The sequence below is a fragment of the Danio rerio genome, chromosome 16 (genome assembly GCF_052040795.2).
Source record: "Danio rerio strain M-AB ecotype USA chromosome 16, GRCz13ab, whole genome shotgun sequence".
Lineage (NCBI taxonomy): Eukaryota > Metazoa > Chordata > Actinopteri > Cypriniformes > Danionidae > Danio > Danio rerio.
The window spans coordinates 56345745-56370679 of record NC_141036.1 but is presented as its reverse complement, the minus strand read 5'-3'; the positions used below and the strand labels follow the sequence as shown (position 1 = coordinate 56370679).

At 31.8% G+C, this 24935-nt stretch overlaps 2 protein-coding genes across 4 annotated transcripts in view; one reads left to right on the top strand and one right to left on the bottom strand.

The window, feature by feature from the left end:
- Positions 1 to 19413, bottom strand: part of iglon5 (IgLON family member 5) — a 390249-nt gene extending 370836 nt beyond the window's left edge. Inside the window, exon 1 of one of the 2 annotated variants that reach the window (XR_015510457.1) lies at positions 18936 to 19413. Coding sequence is in view for 1 of the 2 variants with exons in the window: in NM_001017775.2 (NP_001017775.2) it covers positions 18936 to 18993 (58 nt within the window). In the remaining variant the exon portion in view is untranslated. 2 annotated transcript variants of the gene reach the window in all.
- Positions 1 to 24935, top strand: part of lim2.5 (lens intrinsic membrane protein 2.5) — a 425704-nt gene that overhangs the window by 128267 nt on the left and 272502 nt on the right. The gene's annotated exons all lie outside the window — the stretch shown is intronic.

Sequence of the window (24935 nt, the reverse complement as noted above, 5' to 3'; positions counted from 1 at the left end):
TTAAAACTGCTTTTATTCTAGCCAAAATAAAACAAATAAGACTTTCTCCGGAAGAAAAAATATTTTCAGACAAACTGTGAAAATTTCCTTGTTAACATCTTGGGATTTATTTAAAAAAGAAAAAGAAATTCAAAGGGGGCTAATAATTCTGACTCTAACTGAATATAAAATGTATTTATCTATTTATCAGATGAATAAAGGAATTAAACAAAGGAATAAATAAAAAGAGCTAAATTCTGAAACCACACTTTTGCTTTTAAAATGATTTACTTTGAAATAATATCGAGTAAGAATTTGCTGCTAAATGCAAACAAGTCTTACATACAGCTCCTTTGAGGGTCTGTGCTAAAACAACCAGTAAAATGGTGGAACTTTTCAGTTTTACCCAATTGTGTTTGCATGATTACAAAAATAAAAGTATTACTATATATTCACAAATTTGCAATTTGACTGCACAATTTAAAAATGTGGCAACAAAAATAATAAAATGTGTGATTAAAATAAAACATCCACTAGGTGGCGCTCACATCAACAGCTACTTGAATTAGAAGATATAACAAATGTCAACAGAAAATACACATGCAAGAAGGTCCCGAGTCAGATCGCATGCAATTAGCGCCATTTCTGACAATTTAACACATTGTGTGCGCTTCATCTGCATAACACTGAAGCGTGCTGAAGAAGAAGAATGACTCGGCGCAGAGCTTCTCCAGCACATTTAGCATCTGTTTGAGCTGGACCGCGGGCAGTTGGAGAATGAAATGCAGGTGAAATAACATATTAAATGCTTTAGTATCCGTGTGAGGGAAATGTTCACAAATCCTCGATGGCCTGATTGCTTTAGCGACGCATGTGACAAAGTCCAGATCACCAAAAATGTGCCATCTGTCAAGCAGCGCTTCCAACAGGTGTAATAAGCAGCCTTAGGCCTGAATCTCAATGGGACAGAATCAGAAATGTGATTATGTATACATTATTTGTACTTTGTGATTCATGTATTTATTTTGTGTCCCCCGTTTATTTATGCTTTTGAATTGCAATATGAGGTCTTGATATGTCTTCCAACAACTTATAACCTTGAATTGTTCGAAGAAGAAAAAAAAAGACTTTTATTGAATTTTTTATATTTAAAGCAGGGATCACCAAACTTGTTCCTGGAGGGCCGGTGTCCTGCAGATTTTAGCTCCAACCCTAATCAAACACACCTGAACTAGCTAATCAAGGTGTTATGAGGTATACTTGAAACACCCAGGCAGGTGTGTTGAGGCAAGTTGGAGCTAAACCCTGCAGGGACATCAGCCCTCCAAGACTAAGATTGGTGACCCCTGGTTAAAAGTGATATAATGTCTAGGTTGGTGCTGTATATTATGCTACAAAAACAGTACATGTTCTGTTTTTTTATGACTGGTTTCTCTCTATATTATGCAAATATAATAAGGGTGCGAATTGTAAGTGGGTTTGGGGGTATTGACCCCCTAATTAACACTTGATCCCCCCAGAAGCAAGTCAAAACAAGATGCATGGAAGTGTCAGCTCTTTAATAGTAAGAAACACCTTTTTCTGATCTGTATCTTAATTAATAATAGAGCTAGTTTATATAATAAAATGCATGCAATACATTTGACCATCCCTATAATGGATCATACCATTATGATTGCATAATTACGTCAATCAGTCTCAGAAAAAACTGATTCAACAGTCTGAAACGAGCAGATCTAGAAGACTGATAGCTCAGAAATGTTCACTTCTCTTGTAAAACAGGTGTTTGTATGGTCATATAGCCTAAACATAAAGCAAAATAAACACGTAGGGCTCTATTTTAACGGTCTATAGACGTAAAGTCCAAAGCGCAAGGTGCAAAAGCATTAAGGGCATGTCCGAATCCACTTTTGCTACTTTAAGGACGGAAAAATACACTCTGCGACATGGCGCATGGTCTAACAGGGTTGAGCTTATTCTTTTAATGAGGTATAGGTGTGTTTTGAGAAAAAAAAACAATCTGAGTTTCATCTCCTATCCCCCCTTAAGGCTGATTTATACTTTTGCGTCAAGCGCACGTGTATGCTACGGCGCAGCCTACGCATTGACGCACAGCCCTACGCCGTGGCTGTTGGCATCGCTGAACGTGCACCTCTCAAAAAAATTTGACTATACTTTGCAACGACGCGTAGCGCAAGCTCTGTGATTGGTCAGCTTGGTAGCGCTGACGAGTCTGGGCAGGACCGAGAGCCGTGCAAGCCAGAGCGATTGTTTACAAGTGTGGCTTCCCGTGAAGGAGCTCCGGATGGAAAGTTTTGTTTTGTGTTTATCTTATGGTTAAAGTTGTTGCACACCCGACAGTTCCTGCCTTAAAATGGGTGAGTTTAAGCCACTTGTACATTCGAGAAGCGTTCAGAAAAAACAAAACAACAGCGAAGAAACACAGAGGAACATTAACACCTCACTGCCAACTAGCGCTTCGGAAGTGTAATTGAAGAGCAACAGAAACAGCGCGCAGAAGTATGAATAAACAGCTATGCGCATTGCATGCGGCGTGGGTCACGCCGATAACTTGACACAGAAGTACAAACCAAGCTTTAAGAGTCAGTTACGCCTCACCATGGTGCATTTGCTATTTACATGACAGACTTTGTAAGTGGAAAAACTGATTGCTTCATTAGAGAGAAAACAGTTAAGCAGAGCATCTGCAAGGCAAAGATTAAGAAAAAGCCTCCTTCATTCGGCTTTTAGTTTCACTTTCTCTCTTTCGTGGATAAAGAAACGTGTTGGACGCACTCACTGAAGACAACCATTAGCCTATAAATAATTAATTTTGTGTGTTAAGCGCAAAGATTTGTTTCAAAACTATTTCTAAATTCAGTTCTAATTTCCAGCAAACGAAGAAATGAACAATAATAACAAAGTGTGTTTAAAAATACTGCGTTATATCCAAACACACTTCTTATGCCCCACATGATCCAAAACCTGACAGGTGGACAAATCTAAGCTTGTTTTTAATAAAACAATTATAAATATCCATATAATAAATAATACTGATAATAAAAATAACGTTATACAAACGCAAATTGTCATGAATAATTAAAAAAGCCCCCTGAGATGAAGAAGTCATGAAGGCAGTGTTTTTTATATTTATGTAGAAAATAATCATTTATATATATATATTTTCATCCTTTAACTATTTTTCATTTGTATTATTTTTCATTAACGTATTGCTGTACATCCTGTGTGTATTAAGCAATGTGTAAACGAGGCGCACAACTGACACGCTCTGCGCTTGACTTTAGACCTGCTCTCAGCTGGTCTATTGAACAGTCTATTTTAGATCCTCAAAATAGCAACATGCCAAAACACGTCTCTTTTCTAGTCCAGAACACCCATGAGTCCACAAAGTGGCACAAATGGATTTGCTATTTAAAAATCATGGCGGAAGACGGGAAAATCAAGGTTGCGCTGGTCTGAAAATAGCAACACGTCTTGGAAACACTATTATCGCGCCGGGTGCATGATAGGGCCCATAGTTTAAACTCTGAGATAACTGTAGGTCAGAATACACAAAATCTCCCTCCAAACACTGAAAATTCAATGTTTTATTAATAAATTTGAATATATTAAAAAAAAATACATATATTTGATTCACTAAAACATATACATACTAACATTACCGAAAAAATGTACCCCCTTGAACGTCAATGCATAATTTGCACCCTGATTATTTCTTGTACATTATTGACATTTCAGTAGTTGGAAATAATATAAAGTCACTTTGTTAAACTGTAGAGTTGAATTTAAAACATCAAAAGTGGACAAAGCAGAGATCAACATCCCATAATGCACTTAAACAAACTGAATACTGATCTTTGTTTTCAGTGTGGTAAATGCACAAGCCGGGTCTGATGGACTTGAAACCGAACAGAAAAAACAGATCCAGGAAAAACACAGAATATGAGCCGGGCCAAGCCTGGAGAGCTGCACGTGGAAAGCCATGGGAGCCAGTTTTGAAAGACGTGGCATCTGTTTCCACTGGCAGAAAACGGGTTTCAATGCGATATCTCTGCCAGCCAACCATCTTAGTCCTGAAAAAGGGGAGACAAACTAAACACGAGCCATTCACACTGACCCGCTTGCCCTACCGTGTACCGCATTAACGTGCAAAAATTGGTTATGATTTAGCGAACAACACCTGCTCCCAGCTGCATCCCAACACAAGATCTGGGGCGCGTTGAGAACTGGATATCTTGGAAAGTGACACATGCTTAAATGACTTTCATTTCAAGAATTTCTCTCTAACTTAAGATAACTATTATTAACACCTGCACTTAATACACTTCATTGAAGAGTTACACATAGACAACACCTTTAACTAATAATCTTAACCTTTCTAATTTTGACTGTAATGCAATAATGCTTCTTACATAGAGCACCGTCTGTAAAATAAATATAACAATAAACTTGACCTGAATTGAATTGACTGTGGATTAGTAATTGAAGTCAATGTTTTTAATGCAATGCCACATGCTATTAAAACTGCTAGTTGAATTGTCTGCTTCAAAAATGATTGAAATTTGGAGATTTTTTTCATTAACATCAATATAATCAGCAGCTGTTTACCACTTTAACAAGTTCATGATTCAAGCTGTCAGTGTAATTCCCCAATTGGATAAATCCTCACTATATTATTTGCAAAAGAGCATTTTATAATATATAACACTACAATATGTTGCAAAATGCATTCATTTGGATTAAAAAACCTTGGCATAATTTGAAATTATTGTCATTTATGTTACTAATTTCACAGTTTTAGATTCTGAGAGTAAAATGTACATATTAGACACAAAATAATGACATGAGCATGCAACAAAGCATGCAACACAATTGCTAAAATGGACTGAAACTTAAAATAATAAACATAAATATAATAAATATGTATTTTTGATTACATTAAAATAGTTATCATTTATCATTCATACAATTCAATGATAGAACACAACCGTGATCACTGTCAGCTTCTCCATCAAATGATGTCACTTCAAAGTCATAACCTTAAAGGTGAATTGCACACCTTTTATGTTAAATTTAATGCAAATGTGACAGGACTGACAGAAAAATGAGGGCAACTGTACATTTATTTGTATTATATATTTGTAGTATGTATTTATAATTTTCCTGTTTTTAATGAATTGATGTGAATGATAACAACTTAATCTTGCTTAATCAGTTTTTAGCATCACAAAACTATTAAAGCTGTAGGTTCAATTGGGTTGAGGATGTGCACAATGGCAGGGTTTGTACAATTGTAAAGTGTTTTTTAATAAAGAAAACTAAACCTGGGAACCAACTGAATGACATATTGCTTTACAGAACAACACACAAAAATCAACCATTAGTCCATTTCAGTTTATTTCTGTTTTTATTTCAGGGTCAGATAATGTACGTTTCTTCTAGATCATACCTTATATATATATATATATATATATATATATATATATATATATATATATATATATATATATATATATATATATATATATATATATATAATATATATTCATATATATATATATATATATATATATATATATATATATATATATATATATATATATATATATATATATATATATATATAATATATTCATATATATATATATATTCATATATATATATATATATATATATATATATATATATATATATATATATATATATATATATATATATATATATATATATATATATACATATATATATATATATATATATATATACACACACATTTTTTATATTTTTTTAGATATTTTCCAAATAATGTTTAACAGAGCAAGGAAATTTTCACAGTATGTCTGATAATATTTTTTTCTTCTGGAGAAAGTCTCATTTGTTTTATTTCGGCTAGAATAAAGGTAGTTTTTAATTTTTATAAAAACATTTTAAGAACTTTAAGCTAAATTTTTTTCGATAGTCTACAAAACAAACCATCATTATTAGCCTGCCTAATTACTCTAACCTGCCTAGTTAAGCCTTTAAATGTCACTTTAAGCTGTATAGAAGGGTCTTGAAAAATATCTAGTCAAATATTATTTACTGTCATCATGGCAAAGATAAAATAAACCAGTTATTAGAAATGAGTTATTAAAACTATTATGTTTAGAAATGTGTTAAAATAATCTTTCAAAAATAAAAATAAACAAGGGGGGCTAATAATTCTGAATTCAACTGTATTTGTCCCTATATTTTTAGCCTAAACATAAGGTCTCCTTCAAATAAATAACAACAATTTTTTTTTAAATGGAATTTTGCAGTATTTATTACAAATATTGTATGTGTGCACATTTTAGTTTCAATGTATGTGTACTTGCTGTGTAATAAAAATAAATAAATAAATAAATGTACTTCCTTCCTCTACTAGCATAGGCGTGATCATTGATCAACCTGTCACATGATAGCAAACCACAATCATCCAATCAATTCTGAATCGATAAAAATAAGCCCTGCCTACATTTGCTAAGTTCAGTTGATTTATAAATTTAGTAATGTTCAACCTAATTTGTTTTATTAAATTCAGACCATATAAATTGTTTGCAACCACTTACCTTAAAAACATTTAGTAAATCTAATGAATTTTTTTTTTCAGTGCAGGTAAGGCAAAAAAAATTATATATATATATATATATATATATATATATATATATATATATATATATATATATATATATATATATATATATATATATATATATATATATATATAAAAGAAGACTTTAACTGTAAAAGCAACAGAAAACAAGTTAGTTTTAAGACACAACTTGAACTCAGACATCCATAACAGTAGGTTCCCAGAGTTTAGTTTCAGATCTTAAACTTCTGGCAGGAGGGTATGAGCACAGCAAACTCTCAGAAATAAAGGTACATGAGCTGCCACGGGGTGGTACCTTTTCAAAAAGTACACATTTGTACTTAAAGGGTCCATACTGGTACTTCAAAAGTATATATTAGTCCCTAAATAATTTAAGATGAACACAATTGTATGTTTTAGGTACTAATATGTACTGTACCCTTTAGGTAATAATTTGGACCCTTTAGGTACAAATGTATACCTTTTGAAAAGGTACCACCCCAGTGACAGATTGTGTACCTTTACTTCTGAGAATGCAGATCAGGCAAATAGGGAGTGGGCAGGGGTTTAAATTAATGAATTATTCGAATAGCAGTTATATTATTTTGAACTCAACACTAAAAATGATAGTCGATAGTGTTGACGCTTCACAATGACTTTGAATGGAGAGACGTCAAGCTTTGCTTTCAAACTGAATTGTGCATCCGTTGAGTGGCGTTGGATCCGCTGCTCATGGCAAAAGTTAAAAATAGTTAAACTTTTCAAGCAGCAACGTAGGCATCAGCCAATCAGATTGAATTATTGACCTTATTCTAAAATGCGGAAGTACGCTTGTTTTCGTGATTGTCTTAGACCTTCCGATTCAGTTGGCAATGGGAGAAATGACTAGGAATAACAAACGGCAGAAAACGCTCAAACTACTTGCTCTACAAACAAATGTTTGCATGACTATACAGACCAAGTAGAATAATATAATAAGAAAATATCAAATTGCAACATTAAGCAGCGAAATGAGCAGTTTTTAACGTCAAAAAATGAATGGAAGTTAATAAGACTGGAAGTCTCAAGCCAAAAAGATTCAAATGGCAGCGCCCGCTCCTCGGCGGAGAATAAGGTGAATACAAATACTGCAGACCCTAGCCAAACGTTCAAGAATAGCGGTCTGTCAATGTGGAGGAAAAGCTTAACATCACAGTTGGTCATCCAGTGCTTCATGGTCAATCTTTATATACAGATCTTTGTATGCTATCTTATTCCATAATAGGCGAATTACACATAATCAATACTGACTCAGTTAATCCAAATGAACCCCACACACGCACCAAGCTCTGACGTCAAACGCACTCAAGTCTGCTGCAAAACTTCTCATGTGCCCTCAGATACCCTGCAGGGGCTTATTGTGTAGCAGTGTGATTAGTATTCACCATGAACACAAAATGTCGAAGTAAAATACGCCCTGCAAGACAAACAGAACAAATGCAATCTCTCTCTCCCTCCCTCAATTTAAAGCAATTAGTCTTAAAAAAAAGACAATTAAAAAGATGCAAATTGCTGTTTTGGATTAAAATATCAGATGCAGAAGAAGCGGCCTCTTTGATATTGTAACTTTCTGCTTCTTCTAGGTCAGTCAAGGCCACATTTCAGAGGCGTAAATTTCATGTGATTACATAAAAGCAGCTTCTCTTGGTTTCAAGGCATCTGTGTGTTGGGTCAAGGGGAAGCAAACGGCGAGGCATGTTGCACTAAAGTGTAGTTCACGTGACCTGCTCAAGTTCGTGTCAGAATATATATCTGGCTTAAGGTTCAAGCCTCGGCTGTTGGCATTTCTGTGTGGAGTTTGCATGTTCTGCCCATGTTGCCATGGGTTTCCTCTGGGTGCTACAATTTGCCTCACAAGTCCAAAGACATGCGGTACAGGTGAATTGGGTAAGCTAAATTGGCCTTGGTGTATGAGTGTGAATGAGCGTGTATAGGTGTTTCCCAGTGATGGGTTGCAGCTGGAAGGGCATCCGCTGCGCAAAACATATACTGGATAAGTTGGCAGATCATTCCGCTGTGGCGACCCCAGATTAATAAAGGGACTAAGCCGAAAAGAAAATGAATGAATAAATATATAACACTGTGATTATGTTGCAAAATGCTTTTATTCTGGCACAAAAAAAAAGAACTTGCAATAATTTAAAATTATTGTCAATTATGTTAAAAATTTCACAGTTTTAGCTTTTGAGAGTCTTATTAGACAAAAAATGGCAAGGGCATGCAACACGATTACTGTTGTAAAATTAAGTAAACTTAAAATAAAAACAGAAAATATCTTTTAAAATATAATATAACAATAATATATAATATCTTTTAATATATAATATAATTTTCATTCATTTTCTTTACGGCTCATAATTTTTTTTTAATCAGGGGTCACATTATTATTATTATTATTATTGTTATTATTATTATTATTATTGTTATTATTATTATTATTATTATTATTATTATTATGGTTTTCACAGTTTTTGCTTTTGAGACAAAATTTTACATATTAGACAAAAAAATGACAACAACATGCAACACAATTGCTAAAATGAACTAAACTGAACTCGTAGTCCCTGATTTATCCAATCCAGGTTCATTCTGAAAAGGTACCCCTATGTACATTTCTGAAGAGCACCAAATATGTACCAAGAGCTACGTTTTTTTGCAGTTTTTGTTTTTCGCGAATCCACCAGAGGCCGCTGATTACACTTTTTCAGATCATAAATTTTTCTCGCAAGTGCCATTCATGCCTGCTGTTCTCACGTAAATCCACGAGAGGCCACTGTCAACTGACTGATTGGCTGAGGCCCCGTTTACACTAATACGTTTTAGTTTTAAAATGTATAAGTTTTGCTAAGGTTACGCCATCCGTCGACACTTTATTGGAGTTTTCCAGAGCCAAAAACGGAGCGTTTTGCAAATACTAAAGAGGCCGTTTTCATTTTAAAACACTGCTGCTTTGTCTCAGCGTGGATGAGGGAAAACAAATACATCTGAAAACAGAGGCGGGGCTGCAGACATTCGTCTATCTGATTGGGGCTTTTTCCTCAATATTAAGTGGCCTACACACAGTTCAGTCCTGCATTCTCTCCTAGTAAATTCAGGCTTTGCAAGTTTGATGTGGAAAACAAACTCCCGAGGACACATCGGGTAAATATTGAAAGGGAACAGTGTACATTATAACCTCATTTACATCACCCTGGATACGTTGTTTCACTTTCTTAACAATAAAAAAAGAGCAACATGATATTAGCAACTTAACAGGCACCAAAAATGTCACCGTGTAGCTACATGTTTATATGAGTGTCATCTTTACCTGGGTATCCACCGGGTGCTCAGGTTTTCCCCACAGTCCAAAGACATGCTGAATTGTCCTTAGTGTATGAGTGTGAATGAGTGTGTGTGGATGTTTCCCAGAGATGTGTTGTGGCTGAAAGGGCATCCGATGCGTAAAAATGTGCAGGATAAGTTGGCGGTTCATTCCGCGGTGGCAACCCCGGATCAATAAAGGGAGTAAGCCGAAAAGAAAATGATTGAATGAATGAATGAATAGTAATAATAAGTATTATTATTATTATTATTATTATTATTATTATTATTATTATTATTATTATTATTAATCAGAATGTTTTAGCAAAAAAAAAAATCAGTAACAGAAACAAAGATGAATGCTGCACTAAAGTGTAGTTCACGTGACCCGCTCAAGGGTACAAAAGCAGGGCAGAGAAGCAGAATCTGCCCACCATCCCACTGCGGCATTGTCCAATAAGTCCTCATGATCTTGAGGAAAGAATAAGCTAATGGAACTAAACATGTTTTGAGAACAGGAACCCCCCTTTGCCTTTGATGTGGAGACTAATGAGTCTTTTTGCATTCTTGAGTCATTTGCATAAAAGTGCTGTGGCGGCACCGAGGTACAGTGATGTATCAGACTGTGCTACTTTTGAAACTGTGAGACCGGAGCCCAACAACAAAAATACAGCACGAACGTGGTCTCGTTTCCAAAAAATGACTTTGTTTAAGTGTTAAAAGCCATGAATTTAATTAACCAGCTATAAGGAGAATCACAACTTCACAAACCTGGACTTGAAGCTAAAATAAGGCAAGGCAAGTTTATTTATATAGCACATTTCATACACAGTGGCAATTCAGAGTGCTTTACACAAACAGGAATAAAAAAGACAAGTACAAGAACATAAAAACAAATAATGAAAATGATTAAAAACTTTTAATGGTTTATTTAACAGACTTATATTATGCTATTGTTCTATTGGAATTTTCATTCCAAAATGGCCGCTGCGCCATCTAGTGGCTGTTTCCCATATCACACTAGAGTGTCGCCTCTTGGTGATTCTGTGCTCTTTAATAAAACTGAATGTTATATGCTGTTAAAAGTTTACAACAAATCTGCCTTAAAATTCAGCTGTCCTTAATTTCTGATGTTCAATATTCAGGTTAAGAAATGTAAAGCTATTTTAATGACATAAAATATTCAGTTTTATCAAATTACAATTGGCGGCAAACTAGGGTTGGGTTGCTAGACAATGCCATCATCCATCGCCGATGGTGAAAAGCAAGGGCATAGATTCACTCTTGACACTGGTGGGGACATACATCCCTAGATCACATGCATTGAACTGCACAAATTCTGTTTCGCACTTTAAGAACATGAATAAATTACTTATTAATATAAATAAACACTTAATAATACAAATAACAATCCTCAAAGCCCCATGCTGCAAAAGTCAATTTACATGATTTTACTGCAGTCAGGCTTTGAGGAGAATTTTGAGAGGTGTGTGACCCAACTTATCAGCTTTATCCCGATTATTGTTTTTCATAGTCATGAAGGCCAAAATCCAAACTGAATTTTGATATGACATTTTGAAGTAGAAACACTGAAACACTGTATTTTCCTGCAAGCACACTCCAACATTTGTTCTATTTATTTATTTTTTAATATTAAGCAATGCCCTACTAATATTTCATTTTTGTTTACTTATTTAATTTATCTTTTTCTCTTTCATTTTTATTGGTATATATTTCACTGCAGTGTCTACAAGTATTAATATATATATATTGCAAACCTATTTATTTTGTATTGTTTTTCTTTCTTTTTATTTATTTTCTATTTATTATTATTATTATTATTATTATTGTAATTATTATTATTAATATTTTTGTTTACACTTTATTTTGATGGGTATTAGTAGACTGTTTAATATCTGTTGATACTGACATTCAACAGAAATTTAACTGACTATAAGACACTTTGCAAGTACATGTCAACTTATACTAACCCTAACCCCAACCTAACCGTCTACTTATAATCTAAAAAGAATTAGTTGGCATGTAGATGCAATGTAACTTAAATTCAACAAACGGACCATCAAAATAAAGTGTGACCCTAATATTATTATTATTATTATTATTATTATTATTATTATTATTATTATTATTATTATTATTATTATTGTATCAATTCAATTCTTCTTTTTTTGTATAGCGCTTTTACAAATGTAGATTGTTTAATAGCAGCTTCACATAAGAGGTCATATAGTCCAAACACTGAAGAGCAAATCAGAATATCAGAATTTTAGAAAAATCAATCTGTCAATAAATTGACTCGGGTTTCTTTCCAATTAAAGATGTTTACTGAATTCTCATGCAGTACAGCAATAAGCTCCAGTCAATAAACTGTTGCTCCGTCTTTCTTTTACTCTTTTATCGTAACTTCAGTTCAATAAAGGCGGAGCAAATCATTACAAATAAAAGGAGTAGGGGTCAAATAGCACAACCAAACATATAAACATGTGTAACTGTACATGAATTTCAAATTATAATCAAATTATGGCTCTTACAATTATTATTATTATTATTATTATTATTATTATTATTATTATTGTTATTATTATTATTATTATTATTATTATTATTATTATTATTATACTTCAAACCCCTGTAATTTTAAGACTAAAATAACTGACAGCTAGAAAGCTAGCGTATGTTCTATTCTGAGTAAGGGTTGTGGGGTTTGTGTATGTGTATGTGAAAATCAATCAAAATATTACAACCAAAAACATTTGTTTATGTTGCTGCATAGTTTAATTCTGTCACAAAAGCACAGGTGTTGTGTCAGTTCATCTATTTCCGTAATATCTGTCATTTATTTCATGTGGGATGTTTAATACTTCAAACGTGTTAAGGATAACCATTTTTATAGCTGGTATAAAAATATCTTAAAGGTTGTAGGTAGAAATTATTTTTGATGCATCTGAAACAGTTGTCACAAGCATTTAGCTGTTTATTCAAAGACAAGCATCCTGTTTTTAAAGTCATGCAGGAAATAGAAATATATTTAGGGTATTCAGATTTTGCAGACTTGGATGACGGTAAAAGAGAAAGAAAGAAAAAAAAAAAGACAAATCGATGCTGGAAAGGCCAGCAACTGTGAGCGAGTGTAAATTATGTGGTCAGTACATATCAAATTATCAGACGCCTGAATCAATTTCCCTTGTGCAGAACTGCTGAATTGTGAGAAAAAAAAACATAATGAGTTTCAGACAGATTTTCCCCTGAGCAAACATCATCAGCGCTGTTGAGTCTGAAGGAGAACAAACTCTCAGGGCGTCTAGTTTACCCCTCCCACCATCCAAAACACACGCTGACATGAAAATTAAAACACGTCGCTCTTCGCTCTCGCACAATGCTGCGTGTCCTTCAACACACTCATCTGGTGCTATTAAAGAGCTCCGGCTGGCAAAGAGGAAAATTCCATCATTATTTACTCACCTTTAAGCTGCTAACACCTTCAAGTTGTCTAACAAAAACAACCAAAAGGGGAAATTTGCTTGCAAAAAGAATGTTAAAATAGAAATGCATGGAGTGTTTCTTTCATCTTGCATTGATCTGTGCATCAGCAGCACTGTCTTCAAATAACGAAAATCGATTCTCATTATCAGACGATTTATGCAATCTTTAATAGGTCACGTGCATATGCTGAAGTGCATTTTATGCATGCAAAAGGTGCAACAGATTCTCCTTCAGGCTTTGATGTCTCTATGATAATAATAATAAAAACTCCCCCCACAGGGCAAGAATGATTAAATTTGTGTTCATCACAGTAAAGAGCTCAAAAAGTGGAATCAAACACCATTTTAAAGCAAGTATTCATCCATTCACAGCACACCGAAAGCTATTATTCCCTCCCCGATGCCCCATGCGTTCTCTGACAGATCAATAATACAACAATAGTACTCCAAATCCATACGAATCACCCAGATGTGTCTGGTTTTCTTCATCTTTCTGATATTAACCATTTCGCCAAGCGGCAGAACAATCAGGATGACGATAGCTTGCGTGCAGAAGTTAAATGCAAATCATGTAGCACAGCAAAAAATAAGCTCCTTTGTCAACAGTTTGTGTCAAAACTGCAGCAACACAACATTTGTTTCCACAATGAGATCAGCAGTTTCACATTTACTGAAAGACTTTTGCATCATTGATTTCAGAGGGAATCTGAACCATGCTAAATATTGGTGCGTACAACAAATATCAGGGTTAGAGATAACACAATAACATATCTGTCTGTTCAACATTTAAAATAGAAATATGAAATTTATAAAATCAAAAGCTTAATTTTTTATTATCATTTTCATTTCAGATGTCAGACACAAGGTAAAAAATTCAAATTATCCGTTTTTTAAAAATACCTGGTCAACCGATACTCAACCGATATTTGCGATCTGCGACTGTAAAACAGCCTCAGAGAAAATCCTTAAACCACAGTCTGTTCAACGTTTAAATTATAAATACACAATGTAAAAAAATCCTTAGCTTCATATGTTGTTAGCTTTTGTATGTCAGTATACAAAGTAAAAACAAATATTATCGGTTTCTAAAAATATGTAGTCCACCAATATTTGCCACTTGCAACTGGAAAACAGCCTTCAAAATCACAATTAAACCCCTGTATGCTCAACATTTAAATTATAAATATGAAATTTCTAAAATCAGAAGATTCACTTGTTAGCATTTGCATGCCAGGACTCAAAGTAAAAATTACCATTATCGTTTTTCTAAAAATACCTAATCAACCGATATTCTACCGATATTTGCCACCTGCGACTGAATGATAAAAACAAAAGCCTTATTTGTTATTAGCTTTTGCATATCAGATGTCAAACACAAAGCAAACATTTTCATTATTGGTTTTCAAAAATTCCTGGTCAACGATATTTGCCATCTGCAATTGGGAAACAGCCTCTGACATTTTTTTTTAATTACTGTCTGTTCAACATTTATAATATAATTATGAATTGTATAAAATCATAAGCTTTATTTGTTTTAAGCATTGGCATGTTAGAATACAAAATAAAAATTACCATTATCAGTTAAAAAAAAAAAAACTGGTTAACCGATATTTTCCACCTGCAATTGGAAACCATTAAACCACTGTTTGTTCAACATTTAAATTTTTAATATGACATTAATAAAAGCATAAGCTTAATTTGTTATTATCCTTTGCATGTTAGGACTAAAAATTACTATTATCAGGTAAAAATTACTATTATCGCTTTCCAAAAATACCTAATCAACCGATTTTCAACCAATATTTGCCACCTGCAACTGGAAAGCAGCCTGCGAAAAAATCCTTAAACCTCTATATATTTAAATTATAAATATGAAATTTATAAAATCAGATGCTTCATTTCTTATTAGCATTTGTTATTAGCATTTGCATAGCAGAAGTCAAACACAAAGTAAAAAAATTCATTATCGGTTTCCAAAAAAAAAACCTGGTCAACCGATATTTTCCACCTGCAACTGAAAACAGCCTCCGACAAAATCTTTAAACCACTGTTTGTTAAACATTTAAATTTTAAATATGACATTAACAAAAGCATAAGCTTTTTTGTTATTATCATTGTTATTATTTTCATGTCAGGACACAAAGTAAAAATTACCATTATCGGTCTCTAAACATAACTGGTCAGTTGCAACCTGCAACTGAAAAATAGCATTCAACAAAATCCTTAAACCACTGTCTGTTCAACATTTAAATGATACATATGAAATGTATAAAATCAAAAACTTGATTTGTTATTAGCATTTTTACAGAAAGTAAAAATTACCATTATCGGCTTCCAAAAATACATGGACAACCAATAGTCAACCGATATTTTCCATCTGCAGCTGGGAAACAGCCTCTAACAAAATTCTTAACCCCTGTCTGTTCAACATTTAAATTATAAATACAAAAAGTAAAAAATCATTCGCTTCATTTGTTGTTACCATTTGCATATCAGGAAACAAAGTAGACATTGCTATTATTAGTTTCAAAAAATACCTGGTAAACCGATTTTTGCCACCTATAACTGGAAAACAGCCCCAGACTAAATCATTAAACCACTGTCTGTTCAACATTTCAATTACAAATATAAAATGTATGAAATCATTAGCTTGGTTTGTTATTAAAATTTGCATGTCAGAATACAAAGTGAAAAATATATCATTATCGGTTACCAAAAATACCTGTTTAATCAATATTTAACCGATATTTGCCACCTGCAACTAGAAAACAGCCTTAGAAAAAAACATTAAACTATTGTGTTCAACATTATAATTAGGATTTTTTTTTTAAAAAAGAGGCTTAATTTGTATTTAGCGTTTGCACGTAAGGATACAAAGTAAAAATTACTCTCATCTGTTTACAAAAATACCTGGTCAACCAATATACAACCGATATTGGCCAACTGCAACTGGTAAACAGCCTCCAACAAAATTATTAAACCACTGTCTGTTCAACATTTAAATTATAAAAAGGAATGTATGAAATCAGAAGCTTAATTTCTTATTATCATTTGCATGTCAGAATTCAGATTTTAGAGGGAATTGGAACCGTGCAAAGATATGAGTAAGTACAACAAATATCGGTACTACAGATAACACAATAAAATAACTGTCTGTTCACTGTTTAAATTACAAATATGAAATGTAACATGTTGTTAGCATTTGCATGTCAGCATACAAAGTAAAATTACCATTATCAGTTACCAAACATACCTTCTCAACCGATATTTTCCACTTACAACTGAAACAGCCTCCGACACGATCCTAAACCGCTGACTGTTTAACATTTAAATTATAAGTCTGATTTTTTTTTACATTATTAGCTTCATTTGTTATTAGCATTTGTACACAAATTGAAAATTACCATTATCGGTTTCCAAAAATACTGGGTCAACCGATGATCTACTGATAGTCAACCGATATTTACCATCATTTGCATGTCATGATACAAAGTAAAAATTACCATTATCGGTTTCCAAAAATAACTGGGCAACCGATATTTGCTACCTCCAAGTGGGAAACTGCCTCCGACAAAATCCTAAACCACTGTTTGTTCAACATTTAAATTATAAGTCTGATTTTTCTACATTATTAGCTTCATTTGTTATTAGCATTTGTACAAATAGTAAAAATGATCATTATCAGATTTCAAAATACCTAGTCAACTGATGATCAACCGATAGTCAACCAATATTTGCCATCATTTGCATGTCATGATACAAAGTAAAAATGATCATTATCGGTTTCCAAAAATACCTGGTCAACCTATGATCAACCTATAGTCAACCAATATTTGCCATCATTCGCATGTCATGATACAAAATAAAAATCATCATTATCGGTTTCCAAAAATAACTGGCCAACCGATATTTGCTACCTGCAACTGGAAAACAGCCTTTAAAAACACAATTAAAACACTGCCTGTTTAACATTTAAATTAAGAAATAAAAAAATGTAAATATATATATAATGCAGAATTAACAGCAATAATAAATTTGTTCATGATGAATCACAAATTAATCTGAAGTTATCATTTGCATTTGGATTTCAGACAATTACTATTTACCGATAATCGGCATCTGCTACTGATAAATGGCCACCAACCACAAAAGTACATAATTGTCTGTTCAACATTAAAATGATTTAACAATGAAAAACAAACAAAACAAAAAAAACTCACAATTATTAAAACTTATGTTAATATAATAACAAATATGGCAATATTAATATAGCAAGAACCACAGCATGGCAAGCGCAACAACAGCAATGATTAAGAATTATTCATGATTCATGAGACGATAATTAACATTTACGTAATATTATTTGACACGAAACGAACCATTATCGGTTTCTGAATATCGGGTCTACCAATACATACAATCTGCTAACAATAACTAGCCATCAACAACCCTATACAAACTATACATTTGCAATGAAAGTACAGTTAATAAATGCAAATATATTAGCAATAGGTACATGGATAGAAATATAACAACAAAAAGAGCATCACAACAATAATTCAATTTATCAATAATTAAATCCAACTCATACTATGTGCATCATGGATATCGGCAAAATAACCATATGCAACATAACAACATTACAGGATATAATACGGAAATATTAACAGATCAATATCAAGAACCACAACAGCAATGGCAGCAACTATAAAATATTCAAGATGAGCTCATAGTCTAATATTTTAGTTATGATTATATGCATATTGAACATCAGATAGTTAAAAATAAGAAATACCCATTATCGGTTTCTGAATATGAACGATGAAACATTGATAAATGCCATCTGGTGGATCTCCAAAGTAAAACAACCAACAATGACTCCACCACTATGCAAAACAATTCATATCATTGAATATTGTTAATTATAATTATGCAAATATATATTTTAATTAAATATATATTTTATTAAAATATACATATTTTAATATGTATAATTGTTTATAATATAACTTTAATATCATATAATATAATATAATTTAATATAATTATATATATATATATATATATATATATATATATATATATATATATATATATATATATATATATATATATATAATTGTTTTGCATATTGGTGATTACATCAACATTGATGTCGCTCATTTAAAACACACACACACTCAACAATAACAACGTAGGTGTCAGTATCTGTGAAGGCATCCACTGACTTGTTACACACACAGACCGAAGCGAGGAAAACCATATTGATGTTTTCCCCCTCAAAGTGTTGATATGCAGAACTCGTGTGTTGTGGAGCACACTTGTCTATGATTTGATCACACACACTCACACACACACACACACGCGCGCACATGATTCATTGGCAGGTAGACCCCCGGAGCCGCATTAGTATTCACTCCAGGTCCCAGCAAAAGAATGAAGCAAGCAGCGAGTGAGAAACAGAAGAAAATGCAACTTACCTTTCCAGAGCAACGCCAGCAGCAAAGCGAGCGCGTGTCGCAACATTGCGCAGCTCATGTTTTGAGTTGATTGTTTGTTATTTCTCCGTCAGTTCTTGCAGCAACAGTCCGTGTTTGTGGTCTTCAGTCACGCATAAAAACCGCAGTTGTCCGTCCGCGTGTCCTAATTCACCAAACCTCCGCAGTCCACAAATCTTCCAAGTGTGTCAGGAGTGCCACAAGATTGGGTCGATTTTTCCCAAGAGTGACCCTTTGCAAGGAGACCAAACACAATGTTGAGAGCAGGACGGTGGATAAATTAATCCTTGCGCAAAACGAAGTAAAAATGTAGTATGTTCCTTCTTTGGATTTATGTATTATTATTTTTTTAAATATATATTCAACACAAGGGCATCCAGAATACCAGAGAAGATGGTTTAGTGGGATGTTGTGTGTTCAGTGAATCAGAATCACTGTGCATCGCTTCAGAGCGGAGCACGAAAGAAGCTGCTGATTGACAGCTCAAGGAGAATCACTTCCACCAATCAGAGAAGTAGGCGGGGTTGGGAGGAGGACGCGCGGCCAATCGATACCGCGCAGGGGCGGGGACTACTAGAGCGCTATGATAATATAAGGTGATTTATAGCACGCTCTGTGCACTGCAGTACTGGAGGAAAAGGTGTTTGCGTGGACGCGCACATTAGTGCTTTATGTTCTCTACAGGGAGAGGTGATTTGCGTGGGGAAACTTCGCAGAGAAGTGTGTAGAAAAAACACACTTGATATATTGGGTCAGTGCATGCTGCGCAGTGTTCACTACATGTTTGTGCCTCCATCTGACTTCATAAATAAAATATTAAACTCGCTTTTTTTTTCTTTTTTTGATGTTTTGAGTTGAGATATAGGCTACCAGTTACACACAAATATCCTGTCAAATTATTCCCCTTTCAATACATTTCTAAACATTCATTTCATGTTCCTTATTATTTTATAATAATAATAATAATAATAATAATAATAATAATATAATTATTATTATTATTATTATTATTATTATTATTATTATTATTATGATTATTATTATTATTATCATCATCATCATCATCATCATTATCATCATCATCATCATCATTATTATTATTATTATTATTATTATTATTATTAGCATTTTCTTGTCGGCTTTGTCCCTTTATTAATTTGGGGTCGCCACAGCAGAATGAACCGCCAACTTATTATTATTATTATTATTATTATTATTACTATTATTAATATTGTTATCATTATTTATGTATTATTTATCTTATTATAGTTTATTGCTGGAATAAATTACAATAATACTTTGGGTTTAATTATTTATTTTTTCGTATTGAGCAATATTATCAGCTCCTTTAACAAATAATTTATTTATTTTTCACCAAAATAATTTATTAATTGTTATTTTTTTCTATTATTTATTTGTATAATAAATAATTATTTTAGTTTGGGTGGAATAAAAGCAGTTTTTATTATGTTGGAAATAATTTTTATAGTCGATATTATTAGCCGCTTTATTACTCATTCACTCATTCATTTTCTTTTTTCACCTTAGTCCCTTTATTCAACAGGAGTCTTCACAGCGGTATGGACTTATCCAGCATATGTTTTACACGGCGCATGCCCTTCCAGCTGCAACCCATTACTGGGAAACACCCATACACATTTATTTCCAGTAATACATTACGATAAACTTTTAAAATACCCAATTCATCTATAGCGCATGTGTTTAGACTGTGGGGGAAACCGGAGCACCCGGAGGAAACCCTCGCCAACACTGGGAGAACATGCAAACTCCACACAGAAATGCCAACTGACCCAGCTGAGGCACGAACAAGCAACCTTCTTGCTGTGAGGCGACAGTGCTATTGTCGGATGGTCATGATAACCAAAAAATTACATTTGAAAATTCATGGATAACAACAATAGCCAAAATAGTATTTAAAATCATTTTGACATGAGCCGCTTTTGGTGCTTCACACATTTTCATTGGTTATTTTTTGTTTCCAAGATCCAAGATTTAGAATAAAAATATTATTTTATTTCTATTCCATTTTATTTTACTGTAATTTATATTTTAATTAAATTCAATTTCATTGCAATTTCTCTAATTTAATTTATATTATATTTTGGTTGCAATTCTATTTTATTCTATATTATTATTTAATTTTGAATATTTAATTTTATTTTATATTAAATTCTAATCTATTCTACTTTTTATTTTTTATATCTTATGTCTTAATTCTGTTCTACTTTTATTTTTCTTCCATTTTTTAATGTAATTTAAATTTTATTCGAATTGAATTTCATTTCAATTAATATTTAATTTAATTTAGATTTATTTTTTCTTTGAATTTAAATTTTCTTTTATTCTGTATTAATATATTTTATTTTAGTTTTTTTACTATATTTTATTGTATATTCTATTGTACTTTATTTTATTTTATTTATATTCTATTTTATTTTTTATTGTAAGTTCTATTTTATTGTTAATCAGTTAAATTTCATATTAATTTCTATTTTATTTCATTTATATTTTAATACATTGTTTGTTTCAATTTAATTTTACTCTATATTATTTTATTTTATTGACAGCATGGTGGCACAGTGGGTAGCACAATCGCCTTACAGCAAGAAGGTAGCTGGTTTGAGCCCCGGCTAGGTCATTTGGTATTTCTGTGTGGAGTTTGCATGTTCTCTCCGTGTTGTTGTGGGTTTCCTCCAGGTGCTCCGGTTTCCCCCCACAAGTTCAAAGACATGCGCTTTAGGTGAATTGGGTAAGCTAAAATTATCCGTGGTGAATGAGTGTGAATGAGTGTGTATGGGTGTTTCCCAGTGTTGGGTTGCAGCTTGGAAGGGCACTTGCTGTGTGAAACATATGCTGGATACGTTGGTGGTTCATTCTGCTGTGGTGACCCCAGATTAATAATGGGACTGAGCCGAAAATTAAATTAAATTAAATTAAATTAAATTAAATTAAATTAAATTAAATTAAATTAAATTAAATTTATTTTATTTTATTTTATTTTATTTTATTTTATTTTATTTTATTTTATTTTATTTTACCATCTTCTTTGATTAAATTTTGCTCCTAAAACCTTTTGGTTTTAAAGGTCAACCAAACACTTAAAATACCTGTTAAAGGATTAAATCCTGCAACATTAAGTGGATCTGAATGTTTTTATTGCTTTGCTACAGTATATATCAGCAGGTATGTCGGATAATTGTCAGTCTCTCATTTAGTAACCATTATTTATTTATTCATGCATGCATATTCATTTTCAAAAGTTACAGTTCAGTGATCCACCTGATTACAGGTATTGAATTAATGTTATATTCTGTTATATTAGATGGCAATGACTTTGGTTGTGTTTCTGACAAAGAATTGTGCCGATAATTTTATACTGTTGGGAATATTCACAATACTGTCACAGGGTCAGTTATTATATTTAAAAATAAAAAAGTTAAATACAGTTGAAGGCAAATGTATTAGCCCTACTGTAAATTATTACTATTAATTATTATTACATATTTCAAATTCTAATATCTAAAAACTGGTTTATTTATGACAGCATAATATTGTACTGGATATTTTTCAAGATACTAGTACTCAGCTTAAATTGACATTTAAAGGCTTAACTACACTGTAAAAAATACTGTTTAATTAACAGGTTCCGTATTCACAAGTGTTTTCTGTTTATTTACGGTTGTGAATTGCATTAAGAGATGTTGATCTCTGCTCTGTCCACTTTTGATGTTAAACACTATAGTTTAACAATGTGACTTTTGCTGAGATTTTAGTAGTTTGAAATAATAATATAATGTATAAGAAATAATATATGAAAAAATTAAGTACTCAGTATTCAGATTATGTACTGAAAGTTTATTACAAGGTTTTGTAGCATAATATACAACAACAACACAGACAATACATCACTTTAACCTATTGAAAATGTTCATAAAAGTTACTTTTTTAAATCTTTTGCAATTAAAAGTTGACAGAAGATCTCATAATGCTATTCAAAAGCATAATTCATAAAAAATAAAAACATGAATCACAAAATATGGTTAATTTATAGATATTTTTTACAGTGATTAATTAGGTTAAATAGGCAAGTTAGCATAATTAGGCAAGTCATTGTATAACAGTGGTTTGTTCTGAAGACAGTCGAAAAGTATAAATTCTTAAGGGAGCTAATAATATTGACCTTAAAATGGATTTTAATATTCCAGTTTGGTCGGAACGATTTTAATTTTATTATTTGTGAAAAAAAAAAAAAATTATTCCAGCTGAACTAAAAGAAATAAGTCAGAATTATTCGCCCTCCTTTGAAAGTCTTATTTGTTTTATTTTGGCTAGAATCAAACAGTTTTAAATTTTTAAAATCCCATTATAATGTCAATATTATTAGCCCCTTTAAACAGTAATTTTAATTGATTATCTACAGAACAAACCACTGTTATACAGTGACTTGCCTAATTACTCTAACTAACCTATTTAAGCCTTTAAATTAAAAAGCACTTTAAGCTGAACACTAAAATATCTATAGTTAAATATTATTTACTGTCATCATGGCAAAGATAAAATAAATCAGATATTAGAAATGAGTTATTAAAACTATTATGTTTAGAAATGTGTTGAAAAATCTTTCTGTTAAACAAAACTTGGGATGCTAATAATTCTGACTTCAACTGTTTCTTCATTTTTAATAGTTACATTAGAATTTAAAAGCATTACAGGAGTGATTCAGCCTGCAGATGCTCAACTCGTGTTTTTACATTCTGTATTATACTGTAAGATGGAAATGATGGTGAATTTGCTTGTGGTTTTGGTGGTAATTTGCTAGCCAATATTCACTCCGTACTCTCACAAGGTCAATGGCTCTGGAGAATTGAGCTCTAACAGGGTGTTGACTGTCATCCGTAGATTGATGGCTGAAGTCGCAACAGCATTTGAATATCAATTTGTGAACTCTGTATGATACTGAGCTGGACTGAACCTTTAAAGAGAGACTTCATGCAGAAATGCTATTATTTATTCACATTTTCAAAATAATAATAATAATAATAATAATAATAATTTTGACTAAAAATGCAATGCTTTTAGTCAAACCCAAAATATAATAATATTTACACAGATAAATTATAATAGCAAAAATAAATACATTTATTTATTGATTAATTAATAATAAAATATAAGTGAAAATAAATAAATATTTTTTTTAAAAGGCTGACAATATTGACCATAAAAAAACTAAATTAAAAAAACTGCTTCCATAAACCTATAAATAATAATTTATTCCACCAATTAAATATAATAAGAAAAATTATGTAATAAATAAATAAATAAACAAATAACTAAAATATGAATAATTTATTCCACAAATTAACTATAATCTTAAAAAGCAAACAAACAAATACAAAATATTTTTAAAAGAGCTGATAATATTGACTATGATATTATGTATTGATTATATATTAAAACATATATAAAACCTGCTTTTATTCCACCCAAACTATAAAAATAATTTATTGCACAAATAAGTTATAATAGTATAAATTAATTAATTAATTAATTAATAAATAAATAATATATTTCTTAAAGGTGCTATTAATATTAGAAAAATAATGCTAAAATAATAAACAAATTTAAATAACTTTATTCTACCCAAACTATAATAATAATTTATTCCACAAATAAACTATAATAAATAAAAACAAACAACAAACACATCAATAAACAAATAAAGTATAATAATAAAAACAAACCAATAAACAAATTAATAAATAAATAAATGATTGAATGAATAAATAAATAAATGAACAAATAAATGAAAATGAATGAATAAATAAATGAACGAACGAATGAATAAATAAACAAATCAATAAATAAATTAATTAATGAATAAATGAAAAATAATCAAATAAACAAATCAATCAAAAAATAAATAAATAAATGAATAAATAATTACATAAATTAATGCATTAA